At 37.5% G+C, this 26,134-nt stretch overlaps 1 protein-coding gene across 7 annotated transcripts in view; it reads right to left on the bottom strand.

The window, feature by feature from the left end:
- Positions 1–26,134, bottom strand: part of LAMA2 (laminin subunit alpha 2) — a 361,801-nt gene that overhangs the window by 87,392 nt on the left and 248,275 nt on the right. For all 7 annotated transcript variants that reach the window (XM_061378283.1, XM_061378279.1, XM_061378277.1 and 4 more), the window contains 10 exons: positions 24,488–24,667; positions 23,502–23,690; positions 23,171–23,409; positions 18,143–18,260; positions 13,130–13,264; positions 12,360–12,484; positions 8,808–8,894; positions 7,718–7,911; positions 2,392–2,534; positions 308–406 (listed from right to left, as the gene is read on the bottom strand). In XM_061378283.1, coding sequence (XP_061234267.1) covers positions 308–406; positions 2,392–2,534; positions 7,718–7,911; positions 8,808–8,894; positions 12,360–12,484; positions 13,130–13,264; positions 18,143–18,260; positions 23,171–23,409; positions 23,502–23,690; positions 24,488–24,667 — 1,509 coding nt within the window. The remainder of the gene's footprint in view (positions 1–307; positions 407–2,391; positions 2,535–7,717; positions 7,912–8,807; positions 8,895–12,359; positions 12,485–13,129; positions 13,265–18,142; positions 18,261–23,170; positions 23,410–23,501; positions 23,691–24,487; positions 24,668–26,134) is intronic.

Consider the following 26,134-nt stretch of genomic DNA (forward strand, 5'->3'; position numbering starts at 1 on the left):
CCTTAAATGCTATATCAAAAATTCTCTTTCCTTGAGTGTCAGCTTTTCCAAATATGCTCATTTTTAGGTGCTTTGTACGAGCATTAGAAAGTTTTCTGAAATTATTATAAAGTTTTGCAGAAAATATATCTCATTGTATTGGCCCACAAAAAGAGATTGTTGGAGGACTTGTTGCCATTTCAAACACTGAGACTGAGAAGAATCTTATAATTCATCTATTCATTCATGTTTAATTCATATGCAGAAGATTTCTGTCATTATGCAGCCTTAACCAAACCCACAGACCCCAAAGTGATCATAGACTTACTCTTGTCAGTAGTTCATCCATTTCTGTCACCAGGGTATCCAGATTTTCTTGTGCTAGCTGAAGAAATCTCTCTGGAGCTCTCTGAGGCGAAAGCAAATGCTGTTGGGGAAGAGGAGAGAGACTGAAAAATCTGTATTTAATGGATCTCAGTGCTTCCAAATATTGCAGAGAAGAAGCATCAAAATTTCCTTTCCATTACAGTATGTAACTCCCTTTCTTCATCGACTCTTTTGTTGCATCCATCCAACATACTTTTGTCAAGAATCTTGACACGTTTACATAGTTTAGTGGAGAACCTATTAAGTGTGGTAGGGAACACAGAGTATATAAAATATATAACCACTTTATGGATCACCAGCATAAACACCATTTTATTTGTATGCAACATCATTTTTTCTGTGCCTGCAATGTAATTCCTTGCACATATGTGTGTAAATTACTGCTGCAAGTTTTCATTATTAAAATAAAAATAAATAATCATAATATCTACGTAACAACCAAAGCAATTTGAAGTAATTAGGTCTTGAAGTTTTCTTCTTTCCTGAACCTATCTATGGCTGAATGTTTGAACACCTGAGAGTGTTAAGAGAAGTGGCTAATGTTATTGTAAGGCCACTCTTCATAATCTTTGAGGCATTGTGGAGATCAGGGAATATACTAGAAGACTGGAAGAAAGTTAATGTCACACCCATCTACAAAAAGGGCTCAAAGGAGGATCCAGGAAATTATACTTTTAAATCTTACTTCAGTCCCTTGGAAAAGTATGGAATGAATCCTCCTGGATCTGTCACAACTCAAATGAAGCACGTAATTGGGAAAAGCCAGCACAGATTCACCAGTAACAAATTGTGCTTGACAAACCTTATCACCTTCTATGACAAAAGAACCTGCTTGGTTGATTGGGGTGAACAGTGGACACTGTCTACCTGGATTTCTCCAAGGCCTTTGACACTGTTTCCCACAGCCTTCTCTTAGAGAAACTGACACATTACAGTCAAGTGGTCTATGTGGTAGGTGGGGAGCTGGTTGACTGGCTGCACCCAGAGGGTGGTTGTAAATAGCTATTTTCAAACTGGTGACCTGTCACTAGCGGGGTCCCCCAGGGGGACATTGGGCCCCAATGCTATTTAGTGTCTTCGTAAGTGATCTGGAAGATGAGATCAAGTGTACCCTGATCAAGTTTGCTGATCATACCAAACTGAGTGGGGAAGTGGACACTTTGGAAGGGAGAGCCACCCTGCAGGAAGACCTACGTAGGCTGGAAGAGTGGGGCAACAACAGCCTTATGAACTTCAAAAAGGACAAGTGTAAGGTCTTGCAACTGGGAAAACATAATCCAGGAGTGGAGTACAGGCTGGGATTTACCTGCCTGGGAAGAAGCTCTGTGGAAAGGGACCTGGAGGTCCTTGTGGACAACAAGTTCAATATGAGTGAACAGCGTGCAGCTGCAGCAAAGAAAGCCAACAAGATGCTGGGTTACATCAGCAAGGGCACAACTAGCAGAGATAAAGTCATTGTCCCACTATACTCAGTGCTTGTCAGGCCACACCCAGAATCCTGTGCTCAGTTTTGGTCCTCACTTTACAAAAAAGATGTGGACAAGATGGTGCCAGAGAAGGACCACAAAGATGATCCATGGAATGGGAATCTGTATGAAGAAAGCCTGAGGAACTTTCAGCATTGAGAAGAGGGACTAGGGGAGACCTTATCACCGTGTTCTAGTATTTAAAGGGTGGTTACAAATTAAGTTGAAGACTCCCTTTTTACAAGGAGTCACATGGAAGAGATAAAGGTAATGGGTACAAGTTAATCCCAGGGAAATTCCAACAGGACACAAGAGGAAAACTTTTCACAATGAGAACAATCTGGCACTGGAATAATCTCCCCAGGGAAGTGGTGGACTCCTCAGTGACAGACACTTTCAAAATTTCACTGGACAGGGTACTGGGATATTTTGTCTAGACAGTACTTTTGTCAATAAAGTTTGGACCAGATGGTCCTTGATGTCCCCTTCCAAACTGATATTCTATGATAAGGTTGTACTGAAATCCTATTAACTGTGTATGTAAATACTGTGAATATACCTTTAATTCCTGTGTCATGTTCTCAAAACCATGCAAGATTTTATATGGAGCAGGCAGTGGACCACTAAGATTAACACTCAGGATCATCTGGTTTAGGCGATCCAGGTCATTGAGAAGGAGTCCCGTGCATTCATCATCACAAGCTGGGGGAAAGAACAGCAAAGTTTATATATTCCTGCTAAATGCTTATGACATATGCTTCAGTTAGAAATTATATGGCTTGCATACAATTCTGTGAGTGGTAACACTAATTTCAGGCATTTTAGCCCCAAAACACAGTGTGAGACAAAAATAGAAACAACAATTAGGCTTACCTCACAAAAAGAGGAAATAGTTAACATTGTCCATTATGGACTAGCCAATATAAAATCCTAAATCAGACAAGCAATTTGGATGAAGTTTTAGAAAAGTAGACAGGTACTGCAAAAAATCTAAGAAACACTTTATGAAGTATAGTATGGTTGTGGATTTGAACATAAGAAAATATTAGAGAAGTCTTATAGTTTACATACTTTATAGTCATATAACAGCATGAGCAAACATGCTAATCTTCTAATGCAGACAGCAGAAAGAGTCCAGGTAAAAATAATGATAGTTTTCTTTTAAGAAATGCCATTCCCTACCTCCTTTTGCTAAGCAGTGTGTAAGTTTTTCATGTATGCTTCTTTTCTTGCAAATTCTCTTTAGCATGAAAAATACTGGTGCATGCTGCATAGACCAAAAGGAGTTTGCATGTTACCCCTGCCCCTTCCTTGATTTCTATCAATTATCATGAGAAATTTTCATAACCTTAAAGTTTTGTATCATTTATGCTGCAGAGAGGAAAATTCCTTATCCTTTGGAAGAGAGGTGTGAGAATGCTTTTGTTTCCCTGCATGCTAAAGAGAACTGGCAAACCTAAGCAATATCTCAAGAGATGGCACAAACCGTGAAACAATGAATTCACTGGTGATGTTGAGACATGAAAGGTTGCACCTAAAGTTTTACAATACGTAATTATTTATTTCAGCTACACTTCTAGGCTGTTCAATGGCTAAAAAAGCCACTAAACAATGTGTATGCTTCTGTAGAAAAAGCGAAATAATATTCAACAGATTTTTTTTCCTGAAATCTATTTTTCATGTAAATTAAAACTGTTCTGCCCTAAAAATTTTTCACAGCTATCTAAACGTTGTTCTCATCCTGTAGGTTGGCTGCTCTGTATACTGAGAAGTTGAGTCAAATACAGAGAAAAGAAGAATAATGAATACTAGTTTAATACACCATGAAACTCATGTGATGATTGAAAAGGAAGCAAGATATATGCTGGATTAGTACAGTCAGAGGTGGGTGCAGAAAGCTAGATGCTGTTATTTTAAGACTTTCTTTTGCATTTTCATTGCTTCCATTTGCAGACTTCTTCCTCCTGTTTCACACTATTTTGTTACATAAGCTGAACTGCACGGGAACTTCTCTGGAGTTGTTAACCGTGGGCATGATACATTCTGAGTTATGTTTCTACATGAAATTAAAGAAAGCTTATTGCCATCCCAGCTCTTGTCATATGTGTGTTTTCTTTTAGAATTCCATGAGACTTACAGGAAAAGCAAATTTTACAGCCAACTGAATATTTTATATAATAAACACCTGCTGTGTAGCTGGTCAGGAAAGTAGGTAGACCTGACATTTTGAAGGATGCAAATAAGTGATCTTGGCCCTGAAAAGGTATTTCTGTTTTCTTGTTTGTTTTCGTTTGGTTATTTTTTTCTGATATATTATTTCACTTAGGAAACAAGCTAAATCTATTCACCCTCAGAACTGTCAGTGGCTAAAAATTTGCTATGTGTCAAACTGAGTTCACTTGAGTAAGAAAAAAAATGAACAGTTTCTGAAGAGATGAAGTATTCTCAATGAGTACACAATTGGTAAGTGAGCATTCAGTATAAATTAACACATCTTCCACGATGATCAGGTTGGAAAGAGGAACTACATCAAGGACAGACCACAGTTCAGTAGATGGGACAGAACTAAGCTTCTCCAATATGCAGTCTGAAATGTACTGTAGCTATGGGAAATATTTCAAGAGTATGATTATATTTTGCAAGACTAAACACTTCTGTGTCTATCTATAAAACTGCCAGGATAAATTTGTGTCTAAATCAACAAATGCAGCACTAAATTCAGATCATTACAGCAGTCCAAGCATGTAAGAGGCAAATCATGCAGTCAATATTACAACAGTCCAGCAAGCAATTCACACAAATCACTGCATTTTCCATTTACACCACACTTTTCCATGCACAATAAGTTCTGTGAGGATTTTGACTTACCTCTTGTGAGAAGCATCTCCAAAGTATGCATACCAAAGAAATACTTTTTTTAATCAACTGTACAACCAATAAAAGACTATTAAGTTTATGGATATCTAACCACTTCTTCAATCTTACAAAGAGGACATAATATATAATAAAGGAATTGCATATCTGTGTTCCTCCAACTGTGTGATTATCTAACACAATTTTGCTTTAATACATTAATTGCTGTAAAGATTCAGAATACTGTGTTATGACTAGGTAATTATTTGTCTAAGGGCAACTATACAATCTCTGATACGTGGTGGTATCCTATGAAAGGCAGTGACTATTAGTTCTGTTGCTTCACAGTAGTGTTGAGTTATTGCTAGCTCACTAATCTGTTGGCTGTTACCCCATTTTTCCCATTTTGGCACTGGTCTCACACCAAATAATAATAACTAAAAAAAAGCTTTCTTCTGCCCCCAAAACAGAACCCCAGTAGAGAGCTGAAAGCTTTAACTTTCTTGCCATCGCTGCTGGTTCAAGGAGCTTGTGTGATCAAGATGTCTCCAAATCTGGAAAAATTCAGATCCAGATCATGGTCTAAACTATGAACTCAAGCTTCACTTGCTGGTTCTGATACATGCCAGTACTAGTTAGGTTTACATAGTGCTTGAGCTAGGTGAAAGACATTAGAGTGTTGGTCTAAACTCAACAAGAGCTTATGCATCAAAAAGGGGGAGAACAACTGACAGCTTATCAGCTATCAAACTCATTAAACTCATTATTAAACTCATACAGACAAAGAAGGAGTTGTGCAGCACAGAGCTAAGCTTAATTCTTATGGCTATGCCATAAAGGCTCACAACTTCTATAAAACTCAGGACACAGCAGAAGCTAGTCTAAGACTTCATAGATCTGGTATTAACAGAGTATCTTCCTTTTCAGTTCACTTTGTGAAGGCTTGTGATAAGAAGCTTCCAGCTCCTGCTGAATTAAGGACTGTGCTGGAGCTAGGAGATTATTCTTTTCACAGATTCTTCAAGATCTGCCTCTGATGGAAGCAGCATCTCTACTTAGTTCTGAATTTGGAAAGGCTGAGATCATGGAGCTGCTCCCTGTTTCAGAGAGAAATCCTTAATTGTGCCAGAACTAGTGGCTAGGAGCTCCCTTGTTCTCCCGGGTGGCAGAACTAAGTGGCAGCAGGGAAAAAGTCTCTCATTGCAAGCACCAGTCTACTCAAAGTATGAAATTTAAGTGTCTAAAACCTGGTATTAAAGGAATCTGATTATATTATTTTATCCTACTACCACTACTGCAAGTTTCCTGAGTGCAGCATGGCTGAAGGTCCTTTCCTCCCCCCCTCCCTCCGCCCAAGATTGAATCAAAATAAAATTCCTAACAATGAAACATCTTTGCACATGCAAAGGACTGTTTTTATGGTGAAAACTGATCATTTAGATACAATAAAAAGTGCCACTACAAGTAGTGTAGATACATTCTGACACTGGCATATGAGTATGTTGCAGTTAAATCAGAGATTATAGTGAACCACATCTTTTAAAGCAAAAATGTGGAAAATCTGGTTTGCCTGCACCCAGCTTTTCTGATTCATAGTGAGGATTCTTAACCTTATTATCCACACAATTAAATAGTCTGATTAATAAGTTAGAACACCATTACAAATGATAACTTGCACTTAAGCTGTTTTGTATGAAGAAACTCTCTTATCTTGGATATCCAAGAATACTGATAAGGTAAACGACCATAACAAGCATATGAAGCAGTGCCTGAGATTGAAAATGTTAGGCAGTGCTAGAAATAATGTTACAGGTATTCAAGATGTTGAAAAACCAAGTCATTTTCATTTAGATACCACTCTGGATAACAGTCCTTATTTTAAAATTTTGTAGCTGAAATGCTTCAGGATTTAACCCATGTTTACAGGCCATGAAATGGAACCCAAAGTGTATTTATTTCAGCAAAGTACTACCTGATTTTAATGTTAAAGATTTGTACCTTTTCTGGTATCTACTTGCCTTGATGTTACATGTCCTTCACATAGTCCCTCTCCCCACTAATGAAAAAGCTCCACTTAAACTCCTATACCAAATAAAAGTTAGGTAAAACATTAAAACCAGTTCATTGTGCCCTGCCAATATATTCAAAGATGTACAGATTAAGAAATATTATATGATGTGGATTTACTGGATCCCTACCTGTATTCTACTTTAAAATGAAAAATGAAGGTGTCAAGAGGGAAAAAATAAAATCGCAAGTTCCTACTCAGCTGGGGGAGATAGAGAAGAAAATGCCTTATCTCAGTCAGGACTGGCCAAGTGTTCTAGAAAGGTTTTGCTACCTTAGTTTATTTTTTTTTTTTATAAGACAAAAGAATACAGTATCATGAGAAATGAGATCGTGGGCTCAAAACAAACTATTCCATTTCATGGAAGAAAATACCAAACAATAATAAAAGGCAAGACACTTGGTACATATTAAAACTGAAGGCAGGGCAACAATACCAGTACTCTTGAAATGTAACTGTGTTTTAGGCTAATAGTTTTCCATTTTAAACAAAGTAAGCTCTTTCTTCCTGGACATATCGAACTGTAATTCCTTATGTCTTTTAAACTCTAATGGGTGGTTGCTGAACCAATGTGACAAAGCAAACCTTTGTAAAAACTTTCTTGGCACAGAGCATTGCACTTACTGGTTAAACATTTAGGACAACACTAAAAAATGCACTAAGAGCAAATATTGTCACAACTGCAATGACTGTTGGCAAAAGCCCACAGAAAGAAATCCTTCCGAGCTTTGTTGTGAATTTTCAGTCAGCATATTAAAAAGTATTAAGAGTTTCCCTAACATCTCAAGGCCTGTGGGGAAAACAAAAAAAAAAAAAGAAGGACCAGAATGCTGAAGTACTAAGAAACCTGGCAAAACTATTTTCAAAGAAACCCACAGAACTGACTGATGCATAAGCAGGGTTGAATTTCTGAAGTATAACAAACACATTCAAAAAGTATCCAAAATGATATCAGTATACATACAAATGCATCTCATGCCATCACGCGCATGCCGATGTTCACAGCCAGCACACTTCCACCCTGTGAATCCGAGCTTGCAAGTGCACTGTCCAGTCACAGGGTCACAGGGGACAGGCAGGGAACCGTATCGATCACACTCACATTCCTGGCAGGAGCCTCCTGGAGTTTGTGGATTTCCCGTGTAGCCGGAAGCACATCTAGACATTGCAAATACAAAACTAGGTTTGGCCAACTGAGCGGCATAGTATACAACAATGAATAATTGGCAAGATTGGAAACAAATGTATCTGAACATTCATTCATGAACCGTTAAAAAAATCTTTGGTGCTTCATGACTCAATATGCATTTGTAGAGGGAGAAGTATTACAAACTGTCCAACAAAATGACAATAGCTTTTAACTAGGACGTGGAACAGTTTGGATGGAAGGAGTTTGCAAAAGTGATTCCATGCCCTTAACAGTGTTCAATAAAACTGCTATTATATCATGACAGAAAAGTTTCTACATTAGCAGTGTTTGGTCTACAGGCCTTTGTTTTCCCTTCTCTGGATACTTGTGTTATGCATTAGAAGTGAAATCTCATAGTACACACTTGCTAATTTTGATCAGCTTAACCCTCCAGCGCATCTATGGACAGGACAACTGCTGTTTAGATTATTAATTTACAATTTCATCATTAATATGTTTATATGTGTCCTTCAAAGTCAGTGATCATGAGGACACAATAGTCACTACAACAAGGGGTATGAATGACATCAAGACACACTATACGCATAGGATCTAATTTCAGATAAATTTCATATTTTTTAATTTAACTTCTGAGGCCCAAGGAAAAAAAACAACAAACACCAAACCCACAAATCAGAAAGACAAGTCCAATATCTGGGATATAATTAACACTGATTATCAATTTACAGTGGGTATACATAAAAATTGCCTATTATGGCTGAGTTTTAACCACATATAAAGAAGTAATTCATCCAAAGGCATGTATTTAAACATCAGTAAACACGTTTATAGTATTGAAGGACATTGATCTCCATGTCTTCCCCACCTTTCATTGTCCCCCTTTTTCTTTTTTCATTCACCCTACCTTTCACAATATTGGCCTTCATATCCAGGTGGGCATGCAGTACAGCGGTAATTACTAGCTCCTTCCGCAACACAAGAAGGGCTAAAACTAAAACAAAAGCAAGTAAAAAATTGTTTCCACTCTATTGCATCATTTCACTCAGCTGTGCAGAAGTGCCCATGGTAAACTTCACTCAGTGTAAATGGCAGTATTTTATCTGTTTAGAAACATCTGTGGGAGATCCCTTCTTTCTACTAAGAATTTTGTGAATGCCTTGCTGTGATACTGGCACAACTTAGATAAACGCTAGCAGGGCCATATCAGAGGGAATGGAGTCATAGAAAACATTAGATTACTTTTACTAAGCCATGACATAGATGGATAATTTGTGACGCAGTGTGTACCTATGGGAACTGTGCAAAGGAGCGTGTTGCTGGAATATTAGTATAGTAAGTGCCTTCACAGACAGTTAAAACAAACAAAAAGGGTAGGAAGGGGAAAAGAAACAAAACTAAATAGTGTAATACTGTAAAAACTCTTTCAACTTTTTGTGGAAGAAGAACCAGAAAAGCAGAGAGGTGACTAATGGTGAGCCCAGATCTCCTTCTTGGTACATTACAATCAGCATCTTACTCTAACTTGCTTATAAAGCATTAAATCAAGTGCTTGAATGAGCATATAAAATTACACCTTTGCAAAAAAAAAATATAAACAAATTGGTCTGTTACTCATGAACTCATTATCCAACACTTTTTCAACTCTATAAAAATAGATCTGCACCCCTAGGAACAACTTTTTTTTTTTTTTTTTTAAACTTATTGTGTTTGAAGCTGACTGTGCAGGATTTTAAAGACAGTATCTAAAACCTCAGTGGAGATTTGTAAAATTTAATAAATAAAAATAACAACTCCTAGCCTGTGGAGAGGGACTTTTCATGAGGGACTGTAGCAATAGAACAAAGAGGAATGAGTTCAAACTTAAACAGGGAAAGTTCAGGTTAGATATAAGGAGAAATTCTTTCCTGTTAGGGTGGTGAGGCACTGGAATGGGTTACCCAGGGAGCTTGTGAATGCTCCATACCTGGCAGTGTTCAAGGCCAGGCTGGATAGGGCCTTGGGCGACATGGTCTAGTGTGAAGCATCCCTACCCATGGCAGGGGGGTTGGAACTATATGATCTTAAGGTCCTTTCTAACCCAACCCATTCCATAATTTTATAAAATTGCACCATACCATTCACAAATATCAGCACGTCAAGTCACGACATAATAAGCTAATGAGATAGCTCATAACCTATCTGCATTTTATGCAGATTATGTTTACCTGACTACATAAAACAGTTGCAAGTGGTTAGATCTTTTTCCCTTAGTAGTATCTTTAAGAGCTTTCACTAAGCTGCACAAAACACATATCCAAGGCCCAATACGCTCATTTTCCACCTAATTCTTTAGGTTTATGGAATGGATCTATTCCACCTAGGCCTATCCATTTAAAAGTTAGGCATGTAGTCTAAGTGCTAAATTCAAGCATCCGCTATCAGCAGTGGAAAACGGAGATGCACGGACAGGCATAATTTTACACATATTGAAATATCTTCCGCTCTGTCCTCTCTCCAATGGTGCTTCAGTTTTAACATCTATAGCTGTCTGTCCCTGTATTTACTACACAGGTACTGATGGCTAGAGCTAACATAAGTAGAAATCCTGCCCATGACATCTAGAGACATCTGAGATAAGCTCTGTAAACCTCAAGCAGTTCTGTTTCTGGGCATGCTCAGATCTGACTCCTCTCTTGACAGCAGAAAGAAACTGAATAACTATTTTAGGATAAAGTGTATTTACTAATTTCAGACTAGGTGTTATCCACTTATCTCCCATAAATTGTTTTGAATAAAAAAATCCTCATGATCACTTTTATGTGAGCATGACACAAACGGCCCTGACAACATCTGAAGGCATGCAAGCCTTGTGGCCCCATGAGGCATTAGCCCTTTGTCTGCTTCCCTTCCTGAGGCAGCTGAGCATTTTATGTGCACTCCGAGGACACACATACTACCTGAAGTCCAGATCTTTCTCAACTGTGAAGCACATCAGCGACACCTACTTCCTGTGTTTTACGTTAGCTTTTAGATACTGAAATGATTTCTGGAACAGTGTGGAGAACTGCATTCTTATTCTTGTAGCTCTCTACATTCATCTACAGTTCTACATTCTCTACAGTTCATCTACATTCTTGTAGCAGGGTACCACAACCATACAGGTGAAGAGTCCTGATCGTTTTCTGGTCTGACACCTGCGTGTTCAGGGAACCAACGGTTTTTAAGTCCCTTTTAAGGCCCCCCCCCCCCCCCGTAGGATCAAATTATATTTTCAGCACTTCCTACTGGCAGTTAGTAACAAAAATTTTTTCTAGTGTATCTGCTTGATGTGCAAAACTGATAAGCTTGGTCAATCTTGCTCTTTGCAACTTGCACATCCTTTCTTAATACTAGTAGGTAGAACACACAATTAAGTAATGACAGAAAACATTCACAGAAAATGGTAAAACTCAGAAAAACTTTTGGTTAAGACTACATTATAGCTTTCTGAGATAAAGTGTATTTCTTTAAGCCCCTTTTATAATTGCTTTGGTTGTTCTCAGTGTAGTATTTCTGAGGTTTAGAAGCCTTCCTAAAAACACTTGCCATGGATGAAAGATCATGATGTATTTAGCTACTTATGCCTGAGAAAGGGATTCTCTTCTTCAAAATAAACTGCACACCACAACAGAATGGTACAGTGAAGGAAGAAAAACAATCAATGAATCAATCAAACAAACAAACAAATAAAAACAAAACAAAAACCCAAACCAAAACTGGCTGAAGTACTCACTAAAACATCTTAAAGGTCAGACAAAGCACAGAAAAATGTTTTTAAGGAACACTTCCAGCCTTTCCAGAGAGCAACCATGAAACACAAACCTTTTCAGAGCATACTATGGTACGATGCCAAATATCATTAAGAGCTTCTCAGCAAAACAATAAACAAATCTCAAGTGCTAAAGTGCTATCTCTTGGGAACATGCAGAGACATTGTGGCAAGGCTCATTAGCATAAAGCAACCAATAAAATTTACACTGCAATAACTATATTGCTTTTAAATTATTCTATCTTTCACAAATTGCCTTAAACTCATGTAACATTAAATAAGGAATCAATAAATTCCACAGTGGAGCAAGAAAGGCACTGTAACACATTCATACCAACATAATGTATGAGTACAAGACTTTTTACAGCTCCCTGGTGGCTATATTGTACTTGAGTTCTGCCCTAGCTTCATTTGTGAGACTACCTTTATAACACACATTCATTATCTGTTGAGTATTGCATTTTCTAGCACTTATTAATTTATTCGTCACAAATTAGCAAGGGAGCAATTTCCAACTTTTAAAGGAAGATCAATTAGCAAAAGTAGATATGAAGCTTTTTAGTATGGTTTCCATGGTGCACTTCTGTAGCCATCTGAAAAAAGAATACAGTGAGCCCAAAACAAAGTTTGCGTGCTGGAAAGGTAATTTTGTGTCATGAGTTTGCTTACTTGTTACTAGAAATGGGTAGAGGGCAAGCACAAGGCTTACAGTCACCCGGAGAGCCTTGGACAATGCCGTAAAATCCCAGGGCACATATCTCACAGTGGTGACCAGCAGTATTGTGCTGACAATTCTGCAGAGGAAGGAGACAGAATTAAAGTTGTATTTGCTAATTACAAGAAAGCAGACAACATTTTGTTCCCAGCCACAGGGATTCAAACTTACTTCGATTCATAATTCCTCTCTCCCTCATATGATTCACAGTGGGTCTGCTCCCTTTAAGCATCTATCAAATGCCTGCTGAGTTATATATGGGTTTACAAGAAGAAAGAATGGAGGCCTGTAACTAGCCAGATGTATCCTACGGAATTTCTTATTCAATTTACCCTTCCTTCCCTCCTTTGTTCCCGCTGCTGAAGCAGGAGAAATAATCAATTAAAATTCGATCTTACTGTGTCAGGTCATGTGCATTATTACCTATAAGGGCAGTGCTGTGTTTATTGCACAATACATGGTACACTGCCTCTTTTGTTTGCAGGTATCTAGCCTTTATTTTTACACAGGAAAAAAAGGACTGCATAATCTGAACCCTAAAAAGTCAGACTGGAAAACTTGCAAGGTAGATGGTTTGCTTTTATGATCCTTCTTGAAGTTTGACAATTCAAGTATTTAAGCAAAACTGGATTAAAATATTGTCTTTTTCTTTTTTAGAGCAGTTACACAACTTACAAATTTTGCACTAAATTAAACCTAGTTTGTAAGTTCAGGAATACAATACCTGACAAATTGATGTTTCAGAGTCACACATAGTACTGTGCCCATGACACTGACACACAACACAGGCACCTAAGGACTGAGCAGGTGTCCTTCCCGCAGGTGGAGATGGAAGCCTATAAAATCCTGGAGAGCAGGACTGCAGTAAAAAAGATGCAGAAGAAAACCAATCATTACAGAGTGGACTGAGTATGGAGAGCACTGCAAGCTCATCTTTCCAATCACTAGTTTTTACAAGTTGTGAAAAGAGCCTGACAGGCTTCCAGCTGTGTTACAAACAATATACAGTACTTTACAGATAACAAGAGCCAGCCCTAATTGGAAATAGTGCTGAAAAATCCCTGGAGCACTCACTGGCACCAGGCTTTTCAGATTACAGCTCGAGAGACCTTTCATTCAGATGCAGAACACCACACAAGCATCATTCCTTTCATTTCTTAAAAATAAGGTCTGTTTTAGGAATAATTTTTTTGCATGGACTGTAGAGAGCAAGCATAGTGATTCTGTTTCCTTTGTTTTTGGTGAGTTTTTCAGGTTTGACGAGCTAATATCTGCCTAGCTACTGCCTGATGGATAACAAGCAAAAGTTGACTGAAAGAAAATGGCTGCAAGGTTGCATTATTTATAACTATATAATTTAAATAACATAAAAATACAGAATTCACATCTTGAGACAATAAAGTTTATCTATCACTAAGTCTCCTCTATCCCAGCTTGCAAATAAAATTCTGAGAACAACCCAAATATCACTAGCAAAGCCGACACATGCAAAATCAAGCACTTGATCTGTATTTCAGGCTTATTATGCAAACCTATGAAAGTGTTTACATAGCTGCCAGAACCACACAGCTATGGCAGCATACAAATACAAACAGGACCATTCTGATAGTTCCAACCACACAGGTAAGTGGACACAGATTAGTCACTCACCCCATGTGTAAGTCCCACCACCCAGTGGTACTAGGAGCCTATGAAGGCTGCCTGATGAGGTCATTCCCTACTGCTGACCACAACTTCTGCTTTTTGGAAAGAGTAGGAATAATATACTTTTCACACAGTAATAACATGGATGCAAAATAAAATCTGGAGTAAGCAACTTTTCATGATCAAAAGCAGGATTATTCTGTCAAGCCCTAGCTGACATGCTAGATTCTACTCATATACTGACAGTTTTATGATCATTGCCAAAACCTCCAGGAGTCTAAGTTTCTGAAAAAACATAAACACAATTATTTTCTTTAGAATCACAAAGAAAATAACTCACTTCTGGTTTTCCTCTTTTATTTTGACTTAGACTCCATTAAGATCCCTGAAGCACAGAAACAGTCTACCTGCTTTTTCATAGTTTATGAAGAATCCCAATTGAGATAAATAATCTCAAATGAAAGTAATCTTGTTTATTACTACAATTTCCTATTCCTGCCCCCCCCCCCCAAAAAAAAAAAAAAAAGTCCTTGTCCAAACATGGTACAAATAACAGCTCTGGAAGTTCTGAGGGACTTTAGGATGGAGTGTGAGTATGCCCTATATCCTCAAGCAAATCTAATCTCTCACTGTTTTGTTTTTTTCTGATATACTATTGTCACTGTTCTCACCTATTTTGATCTAAGCATTTCTGAGATGAAACAGAACACAGACAAAAGATGAAGCAGACTATATTTTTCATTACTAGTTTGGAAGTTTTTCAGAAGTAGCCATTAGTAAAACTCTCATCACTGTTTTCTGTGGCTGCTACTGAATTAAAAGAAAGGATTTAAGTGTCAGTCCTACTAAAAACTGCTGTGCACATAATCCTCACAATGCAATTACAGGATAAACCATGAAATAGACACATTATATCCTGTTAGCATTTGCTTAAAAAATGCCTGAGTATCAGATGCTTTTTTCTCCTGCTAAAATTAAATAAACTTATAGAATGCACATAACCTTCACTGAGCACACTAAAAATAAACTAAATTATGAGCATGTGAAGAACGCACAATTAGGCATGAAGTATAAAGGTTGAAACTGAGATATTTATTCCAGCCCTTGGTGGGTGTGAATTAAAATAAAGTTCAAATTACATTATCATATATTTTCCTTCAGAAATGCAATTTCTTTTAGTGATTCTAAAAAAAAGAAATCTGTACTTCTGAGCAAATGCTGGAGCTCAGAAATTTCTCACGTTCAGGTGTACACTCTTCATGAAATCGTGTGCAAATAAAATTACTTAATTCACTTCCTCGCACAGATTTCCTATGAACTCCCTGTTTGTGTTGCTTCATCTGCTCTATGTCCTGGGTTCAGCAGTAGCAGTCATTTTTCTCCTTCTTAGTAGCTGGTGCAGCACTGTGTTTTTGACTTTCAGCCTGGAACAGCGCTGATAACACCAATGATTTTAGTTGCTGCTCAGTAATGTTTAGTCTGACCAAGGACTTTTCTGAGTCTCATGCTCTGCCAGGGAGGAGAGGAAGCCGGGAGGAAGCAGCGTCAGGACACCTTACCCAAACTACCCAAAGAGGTATTCCCATACCACAGCACATCATGCCCACTATATAAACTGGCGGCAGCTACCCGGCAAGGTTAGATCGCTGCTGGGGTCAGGCTGAGTATCGGTCAGCGGGTGGTGAGCGGCTGTATTCTCTCCCCTTGTTATTTCCCTTATCATTATTGATGGTAGCAGCAGTGGTTTGTGTTATACCTTAGTTACTGGACTGTTCTTATCTCAACCTGTGGGAGTTACATTCTTTCGATTCTCCTCCCCATCTCTCTGGGACCGGGGGGGGGGGGGGAGGGGGGGGGGAAGAAAGGGTGGGGAGTGAGAGAGCGGGCTGCATGGCTGAGTTGCCAACTGGGCTTAAACCATGACACTGTATAACGCAATCCTATAAAACATCTGAAGTGAAGGAAGCAGAGTTCTGACAGATAACAGGGTATCTTCCCTTTCATTTACTCACTCCAATTTTTTTCCTACCGCTAGGTGGGGGGAACTCTTTACAAGATCACACTTAGAATGTCTGAGGGAGTTGCAGAATATTCAAGGTGTTGTTCCCTGCTACCTCCATCTAGCAATTGCAAAGAAGGCATCTGGAATTGTTAGTGCTGCTTAAAAGTGAAAACATGGTGGTTTTCAAACATAAAGACTGACAACCTCATCATCAAGAGCACAGAAAGACAAAACTATTAACTTCCATAGACAGCGCATTACATCTTAAACAGTTTCCCTGGTACCTATTGTAAGATCCATCTTACAAAAGCATACAAGCCAGCTGAACCTCTTTAAAATCTAGGTAATTTTGAAACATTCAATCTTCAGCATGAAAATATTTGTGTAAGCAAAAAAATAAATATAACACATGTACAAGGGGTACCAAGCTCACTTAGTTGACCAGCACCAGGAAATTTATCAAGTTTCAGCAAGAAGGACAACTTTCAGGACAAAAGTTTCTACCAGGATCAGATCTATTTTCTTTTATTTTAAGACACAGTGATTTGACACCTTCTAAGAACAAAGCAAAATACACTATTTAGACCATGTTCCATAATTTCTGCTCCTTTTTACAAGCAGCTCCATCACTTACATAAGGGGTACTGAAATTTGATAGCAGGCAAGCTTCTGTGTGTGGGCTGTGCAAGATCTTGTGTGAGTCCTATAACAGCACTGGGAGAACAATAATTGTGGTGGAGTAAAATGGAAAGGTATCTGTCAGAACTCAGTGGCACTTTTCAAGGTATTTTCATGGATCCACTTGGATAAAACACAAGCATTCATAAAACTGACAGTTTGAGCAAGCACGGTAAACGTTTCCTAAAGCTTTGAAAACATCTTCCCTGAAGCTTCTTTCATGAAGCACAGACATGCTAAAGAAAGGTTCTCATCTACATTTTTTAATGCTTTTGCAGTACTATTTTGGGCAGTCAAACACATAAAATGAAAGCAAACAGACAACTTTCATCTGATTAGTGGTGGTCCACAAAGGCATGCTATTGGAAGATTTAAGAGGAAAGATCTGGGAATCTACAGGTTCTCAACCATTAACTGCTTTTTTGACCAGATATTTAGGATGCACTATTTCAAGTCTTGATTTTGAAATGACTTTATTAAATTTTGTTGTTATTTAGTTGTTGTAACACAAATATTTAAGAAATCAAAATTGAAATACTGTTTAGCCTTTTTTTCAGAATGAAAAATTTCAATCAGTCATACAGCTATTAAAAATTTATATTTGAATGATAAACAAGGCAAACTTAAAAATCTGGAAAGCCTCTATGGAATAGAATTTTTAAAAGCTGCATAGCTCTATTTAGAGTGCTTGGTGTTACAATTTTAATAACACTTTTTTGTTTTTAAATTTGTTTTTATACTTTGGTGAATTTCACTCAACTGACAGATATTTAAATTTTTAGGAATAAGTAGTATGTAATCTTTAATTATTCACTATTACAAATGTTAATTTGTATTTGCTTGCAACTATAAATAATTTACAGATTTTTATTTTTTTTATTTGACATAGACGTTTCCTGTATTTTTCTCTGCTGATTTTATGAATTGCAGTAATGATAAATTGATGCACATTGTTCAGTCATTTGGAAGATATAATATTGTAACTGTGGTGTGTATTATGGATTATGGCCTCACCATAACACAGGAACAGCACAATCTGTTATAATTACAATCCGTAATACTATTACGATAGTATTATGCCCTTCTCTGTCCAAAAAGGCTTGATCAGTCAGCATCAGCCACCCAATTCAGCCTTGGAGATGCTGACCCAGTAAAGCTCACTTTTGTGTATTCTAAATATTTGAGGCATTGCCATGGTTTCAGTGGCATATTTGCTTAAAGCAAAAAAAAAAAAAAAAAAAAAAAAAAGTACTTAAATTCCTTGTGGGAGAGATACCTGAGAGAGAAAGAATAATAGTAATTAAACTAAGGAAGAGTTGTTGCCAGTTAAATGAATTGATACTCTTATCAGAACTTATTAATCAATGGACCAAGGAAGGTACCTGAAGACCAGAAGTCAGGATAGTACTGTACCTCACAAGATAAGCCAGAATAACCCAAGGGGCAGTCACATTTCTCAATCAAGTAAGCCTGAGGAGTCATCCCAGATACAGCACCTCCTTCAGCAACTTCCATCGAGATCTCAGAAATCCTTGGAAAAAAAGAAAAAAAGAGCAAGCAACTCTAATGAGATTAATCAAGCACTAGCTCAGTCCCAGCTAGTTTACAGTCAGCTGGCATGGAAACAAAACCAGTCTTACTTGGCTGTTTGTAGGCTTCTTGATCAACAGCAGACAAACAGAACTATTTTGAACTCTCCTACGGAACAAGAAAGCTACCTCTACCTCCAGTCTCTAGGCACTAGTATAACTAACATTTCTCTTCTGTTTCTTTTTTTTTTTTAATTTCTTTTTAGCCAAACTATTAACAAAAGTTCGTATCTGATTCTTCACTTGGAGGGACTCATTAAGAAATTGAAGTCACATATTTAATGCAGTCCAATTTATGACTCTCAGAGGTATGGTAGTAAAATTGTTCACTTAATGAGCTTTTAATGAGGCAACTATTTCAAAAAAGAAAATAAAATCTATCCTCAGCAACTAAAGCAACCTAACAAGCTCTAGAGCAGACTTCAAAGACATTGGACATAAGCTTTTGTAGCCGGGGTGGGGTTTTGGTATGGGTTTGCTTTATTTTTATTTTTCTTAATTTTTTTCTTAGAAATAATGTAGAAACATTTAGAGTAAGCAAGAAATACTACTACAGAAGAATCTGCTAGTATCAGAAATGGACATGTTTTATGGTAGAGTTTCTGGCATTTTAACTGTCCAAACATTTATTTGATTACATTTATACTAATACTCTTGCCTCCCAAACACTCCTTGTCCAAATAGGGTTGACTATATCATGGACAAAGACACCCAACATAATACCTAATGAAATACACTTAATCCTAATACACCACAATGCGGTTATTTTAACTTGTTTTTTATTTTGGGGGTTTGTTAGTTTGCTGAAATGAATGCTATGATCTGGAACCCTTTACTGTCTTTGAAAAACAAGAAGGATAAGATAGTGTAAACTTTAAAGCTTCAAGTATAATGCCAAAATAAGAGAACTTGTGACTAACCAGCTGAATAAATGTTCGCAATGGTGCTGGAGTCTACTCATTAAGTGTCTGTGAATAGCTCTAATGCAGAGGAGCTCACAGAACTGCTCATCATCTCCCCATGCTCACAGTCTATCTACTCCCAAACCTTAGTAACTGAGAGGCTAAATGAGGCTTTTCTGCACATTGGCATATTGGCACCAATGTCAGGATGACTGTAGGAAATGCAGACATCCACTGCTGAACTAGATGAGACTTTTGTGAGTGAGCTTTTGTGAGCAGACCCATACCTCTTGATACCTTGTGTCAATGCAAAATCCCCACATCATCTAGTAATTTAAACCCTGTTCTTGCTATCTGAACACAGGGGTTTAGTGGACCAGAGAAATTGAACAAAAAACCCCCGAAGCAAACAAAGCCAAGTCAAAACAGAAGACTGAAGAAGAAGAGAGCAAAACCATTCAGATCTGTCAATGTAAACTCACATCGAAATCTCTGTACACTTAATGGAAAAACAAAATGAAATCTGCCTCCCCATCATCTTCAAGGCTGAGGCAATGGTCTGTATGGTGCAAAAAACCTATCTGCAGTAAGAAAGCTGTATTTACATAATAATATACTCTGGGACCACAAAGCTACCTGCTGTTAGAGTGAAAATGTTACTTAAGGAAGGTTGGGCTTGGTTGATTCCTGGAAAACGTCTAATAGGCAGCAGTCAAACAACTGCTACCTGATCAGTGTCAGGGATATTGAAATAATTTACAGTCAAATTGAAAGCATACTTCCAATTCAAACTAATTTATTATCACAGCCCAGTTGCCTAAAAAGCAAAACAAAATCTAATAAAAGAAATGTTTCAATTTAGAGCAGCAAATGTGAAAATGAGGGCAACAAAATGGAACAATATAGGAAAAAATGTTTGGCTTTGGATTCTGAGCAGAAACCTCTAAATCACTAGTAATGCTACAGCTTTGAAGCAGAAACAACATTCGTACTGCTGCTAAAGTACATAGCTAACACAGTGCTAACGCTAGAACTAGGCTATTTTTGTTTCCAACTGCTGCCGCTGCTTTGACTTAATTTTAAAATGCTTTTCCTGTATTTTATCACTTACCTGCAGCTTTTAAAATCTGCAGTTGAAGTTAAAGCACTATTATAAACTTTAAAAGATTTTAAAATACTTCATATGTAATATTTTCCTCCTCCCATCAACAGTTTCTTTTGCTTTATACTTTTCAGCTATGGAGAGTCAGGTAGAAAGAGAAGCTTTACTAGTTCAGAACAGCGTCCATATTCAGAAAGCACAACACACTATTTAAACAAATGCTTTATTGTAAGTCACTTAACTCTAACCTATGTTTAAAGTTGAGCATAAATATTGTCTTTCAGAGGGTCTCAACCTATTTTTAATAAAAGCCTTCAATTCTTAAGCAAGCTAATATCCCACTAACCTTTAAAAACATTTTGGGGGATTTATGTTGTGATCTTAAGCAAAACTTCCTCTGAAATCATTCAAGGTGCTAACTTGAAAAGAATAATAATGTTTATTTTCTACTTAAAGTCTTTGATGCCATGTGAGGAATGTTACCCGTGTAGCTAGAGAGATCATAAAAATCTACTGTAACGTAACCACCTCCAAAATCAAACATGATATTGCATGCAAGGTCATGACTTCAGATTGACAGTTACAAGAAAGACCAGATGAACTCTGCTAAGTCCTGCTGTCATACAGAATGTCCATTCTGAAATGCGATGCTGTAAAAACCTAATCTGATTCTTGAAGTGCCACATTGCAAACCTGCCATTAAGCTGAAAAGTCTTCCTGTTCTGCTATATGCTTCATTACTAGGTATTCTTGATAAAATGTTGTATTACAATGCAGGTGTAGTGCAGCCACAGTGCATCTCAGAGAACAGAATCATGAAAATGGAGGCTTGTTTTTATAACTTTGCTTATGATGCTGACCTGAGATAGGATTTGATTTTTGCTTCCACAGCTGGACTAGGATCTGTAGTGCACAAAGTGAAGAGAAAGGAAAAGCACACACAAAATACAGATATGCTTCTCAAATTTTCCACGTCGTGTTGGAGTTACTTTCGTAACTCATTTCATGGGAATTCCCTGGGCTTATAATACAATACCCTAAATGGACTATGTCAAAAATAAATGAAACCAATGTTCAACATTTATGGCATCTGTTGTTAGTATTTAGCATCTAGCAAGCTGGATGAATACTTTTCTGTAAATAATACACTTTAAATAGAGACAATAGCAGCAATAATTAATATTATTTCTGCCACGCAATGCTGCAAAGTTGCATGGTATTTGCCACTGATATTCATCCTCCAGCTCAAAAGGTTGTGTTCTTACAGACCTACCTGTAGCCTCGAAATCTAGAAATAATTTAGCCTATCACTTTTATGACAGACTCATTAAATGGACCTCTGAAGACCTTTGGAGTTTATCTCCAATTATTACTGTGTTCTTGCTAATAAATTTTGATTTCAAAAGATATTGTAAATTTGCAATTAAAAACTTTTAGGAATAGTCTATGTAATCTGTTCCAGAACTTTTTTACACCCAGGAATGTTTTTCTCATGTCTAATGTGATCTTTTCCTGCTGCAGTTTAAGCTCATTTCTTTTTTGACTTGTACCAGAGCAACAGAGAACTGATTTTTTTCTTTCTTTTTATGACAACATTTTATGAACAATTTCTAGTTTCTAAATAAATCTGGTTGTCTACATCTTCTCTTACAGGTCATATTTTCCAATCTGTGATAATGTTCACTGTTATCCTTTAAATATTAATACATTTTTCTTGAATTCCAGTATCCAGAACTTGATGCTCTGGCTTTGCTAGTGTTGGGTGGTAGTAAAAGATTAATTTTTTAAACTTTGTAGGCTGTATCTGTTTGAACATACAGCTAGAATATAATTACTGAATCATGTTCACCTGGTGAGCAAGGATATAATTACTGAATCATGTTCACCTGGTGATATGTTGTAAACAACAGACCTGTCTTTGAGTGGTGGCTCTTGAATATCTCCAGGGAAGGAGACAACATCTCTGGGCAACCTATTCCAGTGATTAGTCAGCCTCACAGCGAAGAAGTTCTTCCTCATATTCAGGTGGATCTTCCTGTGTCCAAGAGCCTATTGACTCTTGTGTTATTACCTGGCACCACCAAGAAGAGACTGGTGCCATCCTTTTGACACCCTCCCTTCAGATACTCCTATACATTGGTCAGATGCCCCGGAGCCTTCTCTATGCTGAACATGCCCAGACCCCTCAGCTTTTCTCATAAGAAAGATGCTCCAGACCCTTAATGCTTCTAGTAGCCCTTCACTGGACTTGCCCAAGGAGCTCCATGTTTTTCTTATACTGGATAGCCCAGAACTGCACATAGTACTCCAGGTAAGGCTAAGAGGGAGGATTACCTCCCTCAACTTGCTGGCAGTGCTTTTCTTGATGCAGTCCATGTGGGCCTTCCTGCCCACAAAGGCACATGGCTGGCTCATAGACAACTCCTTGTCCACCAGGACCTCCACTTCCTCCTCTGCAATGCTACTGTCCAGCATTTCTCGTTTCCCACTTGCAAAAGAAAATTCTTTCATATGCTAACATCTATATTTAATTACAGAAGCATGTTTTCATAAAGTAGACATTCATACAAAAAATACTTCAGGTTTGTTACAGCATACATGTTCTTATATGTGTTTTCTATTCTAGAATCCTGAAAATAAAGCCTTCATTTGTCTATTATGATTTAAATTTTCTGGTAAATTAAATTTCCCTCACCTGTATCTTTTGCTATGTTGAATGCCAATTCCTGTTCTCAGCAACTGCTTATAGCTGATGTTATGAATAAATATATTTCTCAGAATAGCTGAGAGCTCTATCAGGTTATCTGTGACTACTGCATTATTTCAGACCACTGCATGAAACAGTTACCTGCTCTGCCTCATGATATTGCCATGAGTAGCCTTAATAAGAATGTAATGAACATCATACAACACATTCAGGAAGTCTTCCCGGGATACAGGTCTACTTGGTCTTGATTCATCTCCATAATATTTCCAGGTGAAATCTGCCTGGGACACAGTCCTGTTGATACCTGGGTCGTCATGATAATATTCCCAGGGCAGAGTGTTTCTGACTCTTTGGTCATCACCATAATATCCCCATTCATGCTGAAAGAAAGTAATACAAAACCAGATTAACAGCAATATTACAAAGAAGCAGGTGATTAAGTTCTGGGGAAAAAAGCAGATAGAAACATTACCTCTGTCATCTCTATCTCATGCCTTGTCAGCTGCCCGATCAGAGGGGCAGCCATATGTCGGACAATGATCCTCGTATTGGTAGGAGGCCCACCTCTTATGATGACTTGTGGGTAGTAAGTAGAAAAACCAGTCTCTTCTCGTGCTTCAAAGTAGATTGCGTATTTTAGTTTCCCTCCATAAGCGGTCAGCTAACAAGGTACAAAGAGAAAACTCATTTTCAGTTAGCTAAACATAAATTCCTGGGCATATGTAGGAGCTAGATACACTCTGCACCTGTGAGCAGTCTGATGAATGTGCATGTGGTAGAAAATAGCAATAAATGCTTTTGAAATTCTATGGGGATGAGGGCTGTGTTAAAAAATACCCATCAGCAAAATGTTATTGTACTACACTAAAAACAAAATGTTATCCATTTCTTTATATGTGCCTTAGTGCTCTACAGGGTTCATGTTTAGAGAAAGTAACATCTAAACTTTCCCAAACCAAACCAGGAAATAGCAAAAGTGCAAAATAAACTGTCACAGAGGTACATAAAAATATCCAAAAGGAGGGTTATTTCAATCATGTTCTCCTGTGTAACTCACAAAGATCTGTCACTTTTTTATTTAAAATGGAGAGAAAGATAATGCTATGAGAGTTATATGAAATTAACGCAGCTTAATTTTTCAAATAACATTTTTATGAGGATCAATCCTGTGAAAAAATATTACGTTACTGTCTGTAAATATTTATTATAAAATAGTGTTTATGTTGCACACTTATGAATTTCCTATAATGTTGCACATAATTTTAAATAATGGAGTGGCATTACTTTTCTTTTGAAGCACCTTCCACTGCGTGAAGACATTTTTATTGGATGGGAAAAAGTCATTGTAAAATACAAATAGAAGATATAAAAAAAAAATCTCCCCCAAATACCCTCCCCCCTCTCCCCCCCAAAATAATAAAAAATCCATGTAATTATTCATTGGAGTTTTATGTTTACCTTTCGTCCCTCAAACTGCTCTGGAAGTCTCCAGTAAACAGGTTCTGATCGCAGATCCCTCATCACCTCTTCTATATTTGCTACTATTTCAGGAGGCTGGAATGCAATCCCTGCAAGAGTGCTGCGCTGAAGTTTTTCATCCACCAGTGGCAGAATCATTTCCTCTGGCTTCAAGGTCACCTATGTATATTCAAAAAAATCAAGAAAAAGATCAAGTCTTATTTCCTCCTTTAGGTATACATAGTGATAATGATGACTTCCCCTCCAGCCCTTTGCACCTTGTCCTCATGTTAACTAAGAAAGCACTAACACTGTTTAAAATACTTTCATCAGCAAATGATCCCATCATTTTTATTGAAGCAATTTTCATAGCACTATTTCAGTCTCAGGCCTCTTCAGACTGTGAGAAATGTACCTTAGGAAGAAGCATACTTCTCACCAACGCTTACTATACATCACTGGGGCTTGGTACTTTCACTCAATATTCAAGCCAAGAGTTCTCCAGACAATACACAGAGAGTTTCTCTAACTCTAAATTCAGGTTTAATAAAAAATATAAGGATGCCACTTTGATATTTGTAACTTCCTTACACTTGATGAAAGAGTCTCTACAGAAATATCTACTCTTATGCAGAGAGTTTCTCTAACTCTAAATTCAGATTTAATAAAAAATATAAAGATGCAACTTTGATATTTGTAACTTCCTTACACTTGATGAAAGAGTTTCTACAGAAATATCGACTCTTATATAGAAATCATTACTGTGATCAAAAACTGTAATAAGAGTCTTAGTAATTCTGTGCAGATGAAAATATCACAAGAAGTGTGTGAACAAATGCAAAGGGCTGGTATCAAAATTGCTTTCTCTCAAAGACTGAGGAAAACAAGGAAAACAAATGCAGAGTCATATCTGTAACAGTCATGTCATCAACAGGCTGTTCACAAGATAGGGATCAGGTAATGAGGAATCATCCAAGCCCTGTACTGTGTACTTAAAATGTTTCGGTATTTCCATTTATAGAAGCATATATGGGATGATTAAGAAGCATTCTTAATATTGTCATCCCTAAGTGAGAATTCCTATCATAACCGTATTCTACTGTTTACTACTTTAGACATCAAGAAAGCGCTCAACACATTTGAATTTCAGATCAGCTTTGCCTTACATAGGAGAAAGTTTGCTGGTTTAAACATGTTTAATGCCATTTGATGCACCTGAGAGTATCTGAAATAGCCATCCACAGCTGACAGAACCCTGTCTCTCTCTCAGTTTACAACTCTGAATCAATTCTGAAATAGATTAGAGTATCAAAACCTAAATGACACCTGGACATACACTTGTTTAGATATGAGCATAAATATTAATCCAGAGACACAAAATAATCAAGATGTTTCTGATTATGTTTCAGAACCATGTAAACTATATAAACTATGTTTCTGCTTTGTGCTGCCACACAGGTCAAAAGAAATTTTTCCAGAACTGTTGCTGCCATGGAACTTGATTGAATTGTATGACTTGTCAGTCTTTTACAGCCTTTCATCTCCAGCCTACCAGCATATGATGGGCAAAATTGAAATAATGAGAAAAACTGTGTCAGATCATGATAAATCACTCCACCCATTGGGAAGGGAAAGAGGTGCACCTTG

This window comes from Neopsephotus bourkii, unplaced genomic scaffold (assembly GCF_033783945.1).
Source record: "Neopsephotus bourkii isolate Nb327-2 ecotype Australia unplaced genomic scaffold, CSIRO-AGI_Nbou_v1 NB_1765, whole genome shotgun sequence".
NCBI classification, from domain to species: Eukaryota; Metazoa; Chordata; class Aves; order Psittaciformes; family Psittacidae; genus Neopsephotus; species Neopsephotus bourkii.